The sequence below is a fragment of the Corvus brachyrhynchos genome, unplaced genomic scaffold, assembly GCF_000691975.1.
Source record: "Corvus brachyrhynchos isolate BGI_N302 unplaced genomic scaffold, ASM69197v1 scaffold116, whole genome shotgun sequence".
Classification (NCBI taxonomy): Eukaryota; Metazoa; Chordata; class Aves; order Passeriformes; family Corvidae; genus Corvus; species Corvus brachyrhynchos.
The window spans coordinates 4,264,796-4,268,337 of record NW_008240221.1 but is presented as its reverse complement, the minus strand read 5'-3'; the positions used below and the strand labels follow the sequence as shown (position 1 = coordinate 4,268,337).

Here is a 3,542-nt window from a genome sequence, read left to right as displayed (position 1 = left end):
CTGAACCCAATTCATAAGATGAGTTTCAAGTATCTGGTTTTGGCACAGTGCTGCCTGTGATTATATGATGACTTACTTAATCCCCCTGTGCCTAAAATTAACAATGATCTTATTTCTTTAGATACTTTAGAATACAAGTGTTACGAGAAAAATGTAACTCGCATTGACAAATGCCATTTAAGCACTTGAGACAGGCAGACACGTAAATGAGAATTACAGAAACAAACATCTGTACACAAATTTTACTAAAATGCAGCTTCCACACAACTGCCTCAGCTACCAGCTGCCTCTGATCAGACCAGCATGGGAAGCTACATGTTTAGTGGTTCCAAGTCTGAGTTGTGTCTCAGACTCCCATACAATCCAAACATCTTACCTGATCCAATATGTGTCACTTGCCAGTTTTAATCAATGAGCAAATACATGTCCTAGGCCAAGGCCACTCATCTTGATCTGAGTCCAAGTCTGCTGGACAGCTCCAGCCACAGTGGTGGAGCATAACAGACAATAATAATTAATGACTACATTAGTACTCAGGCTTGATGTCATCATATAATAAAGAGAAAATACCTTCACACCAGCTATTTCAATCATAAACATGGCTGCTCCCAGAACATGGCCTGCGTGGTAGCACCAGAATTTGATTCCTGCCACCTCTTTCACTTCATGGAAGTTGATGGTCTCAATCTTGTCCATGCTTTCTTCGAGGTCTGTTTCTGTGTACAGCATGTCATCCGCTGAGATGTTACTGGATAGAAGTGAAATGGCTTAATATCAGCTCATTTGAGCAGCTGGGAAAAACACTTCCTGGGTTTTCCCCAATGACAGTTAGATTTCCATTCAGTAACACCATGTCTCCTATGTTAGAAATCAAGTCCAGCTACTTAAATGTAGCTCATGCAAGGAGAGTTAAAGTATCTGTCTTTTGAAAGACAGAATAGTCTTCTCAGTTCAGAAGCTGCTCTGTATTTCTCTAAAAGTACCAACAGATTCCCAGCCCTGAACAGAGATCAGCCCAGAATAAACAAATTAAAAGAGGACTGTTCATCAGGTTTCTGACCCAAGCTCAACACAGCTGAGCTGAGATATGCTCAGGACAATTGCAGTCACATGGAAATGATGAGTCAAGGCATGAAACACAAGAAAACAAAATATAAAAGAGAGGAAAAAAACCCCAACATCTAAGTAACAGAGCACTCTTTGTATATTTAGTATTTAGTCTGTCTTTGTCCTGAAGAGTGAATTGTATCTTTAGGAGCTTAAAATTCACTACAAACTATCCATGAGGTAGTAAGATGATTCATTACTTCTAATCTGGTTATATGTAACGTTGCTACTTGTGAAAACATCCAGGTTCATCCAGCTACTTTTGGTAGCTTCATCTTAAGTTTCCCATTGGCTATATAGGTGAAATAATTCAGGAAGAGACACCCCACAGGTTATCTTACCTGACTTTAACATAGTCTGAAAGAAGCCATCTGTAAATAGCTTTTGTGGCATGAGTCATAAATGTCCTTCCCTTAAAACTTGTTTTCTGTAAAAACCATGGCAAAGCCCCACAGTGATCTAAATGGAAACTTAAAATAAGACACACAAATCCAATTAATACATTCATATTACACAACACTAATATATAATATCCATAATTCACTACTTCACTGGACTAACACAGTGTCATGAAAACCCAGAAACAGAATTTTCAGCCTTCTTGTTAACTGTGCTGGTCTATGTTCTGCAGACTAGTGACTAGAAAGACAACCAAGAAAAGGTAAAACTAATACAGGAAATTATCCATTAATTGCCAAGGTTTTACATGTATAGTATTAGAATTACCTTCTTTTCATAATTTCCATATAAATTTAAAGAGAGAACAGGAACCAGGGACACTAAACATCAAAGATACAAGAAAGCTAAAAACATGATACCAATTTTGCATGTTGCACACTACAGATTAAAACATGATCTCCTAAAATTAAATTATTTGTTCACAATTCTAGTTCAAACTATTTTAAGAAACTACTTTTGAAATACTGATAGAACAAACACAGACCACAAAAACTTGGGATTTTATGGAGAGCTGTTTATTACTGAGTACATCATTTAGAAACGGCTCTCCTCATCTCTCAACCACTAAGCAATACTTAAACCACATTCAAAGGTTGTGTAAGTCTCCAAGAACGTTTTTAACTCAAAGCAAATAGAGCAAAAACCACAACCAATACTCTTCTGCAGTCTTTGTGTAGAAAACTCGAGCTGTCACAATGTGTGTTAAAGCAAGCCAGGTTATAAGAGTCAGAAATCACAGTGAGCTCAGAGGAGAGTTGTGCATCAAAAGTGAATGAACATCCTCAATATTCAGTCCTTAATTCTAAATGGAGATCCTCCTTTTTTTAGGAGGAGAAAAAAAACCCAGGAAACTAGAATTTTTCCATACCACCTAAAAAACACCTATTTTCAGCCTCTCTTAATAACCTACAAGTGAACACAGCTCAGACCATGACCTTAAGTTATTTGTTCCTTTAGGCGCCACTTACTGACTAATGAGGAGGAGATCAATCTCAGCTGGATCTATCAAATCAATGTAAGGAAGAGCATCCATTCCTTCCAGCCCAGGATGGATTCCACAATCAAGCTGAAAAGTGAAAGAACATTAAAACTTCTAACAGAACATATAAAAACCCCTCTTCCATTTTGGTCTATTAACTGGTAACTTTTAGCATCATGCAAAGTAAGGGTTTTTTTTTTCATTAAACATTACTTTTAGTATTGGATTTCAAGTAGAATGATTTGGGTTGGAAGCACATGCATTTTATATGGGGATATGGTTTTGTTTCACAGCACAGCCTTGGTGATGCCTAATATCATATATGCTATACTGCCCCAGAAAGCTACAAAATGTGCCTTTTCTAGCACTGTGTCTGACTTCTGTGCAGAGGCTGCATTTAACCTCCAACATTTCAGATCACTTTGATGATCTGAAGTACCACACTGAGAGGGCATACAAATATATTCATGCAATAATTACCATTATTTTTCTTCCTTTAAACTCCAGAATGATGCATGACCTTCCTACTTCTTGGCCAGCACCTCTGCAAAAGGATAGCAAAGTCATGAGGATTGAAACAACCCACATACACTGCAAAGACGTAACTACCTCGGATGCCTTTACTGGGATTACTTTTCTGTGTAGAAATAACAACTGCACGGCCCTTTTAAGCTCAGATATCCAAAGTACCTGAACAGCTGTACTTATCTCAAAGGAAAAGAGGCCCTACATAACACAGCAGAAATAAAAACAACCTGTTTGAGGAAATTATTTTGGCCTCTTTTGTTTTTTACTGAGCACTCGAGTCTCAAACTACTGACAAGTATCATTCAAGTTCACCTAAGTAACAAATCGGGCCGAATAAGCCTGGAGTAGCATCTTCAGGCTGTCCCAAAAACAACGCTTGTGGCGCTACCAGAAGCACACTCAGACGGCAGTGGCATCTTTACCAGGGAAAGAAGCAGCTCCCCGCGGTGCTGCCCGGCCCCACCCCGAC

General features: G+C 38.6%; 1 protein-coding gene across 2 annotated transcripts in view; it reads right to left on the bottom strand.

Annotated features, from left to right (window-relative positions):
• Positions 1 to 1,500, bottom strand: part of CPSF3 (cleavage and polyadenylation specific factor 3) — an 18,068-nt gene extending 16,568 nt beyond the window's left edge. The window contains exons 1-2 of one of the 2 annotated variants that reach the window (XM_017745058.1): positions 1,449 to 1,500; positions 571 to 620 (exon numbers count right to left, since the gene is read on the bottom strand). In XM_017745058.1, the coding sequence (XP_017600547.1) occupies positions 571 to 620; positions 1,449 to 1,500 (102 nt within the window). Of the gene's footprint in view, positions 1 to 376; positions 549 to 570; positions 621 to 1,448 lie in introns of those variants that run through there. The other variant, XM_017745057.1, reaches the window with a different exon arrangement.
• Between the last annotated feature and the right edge of the window lie 2,042 nt (positions 1,501 to 3,542).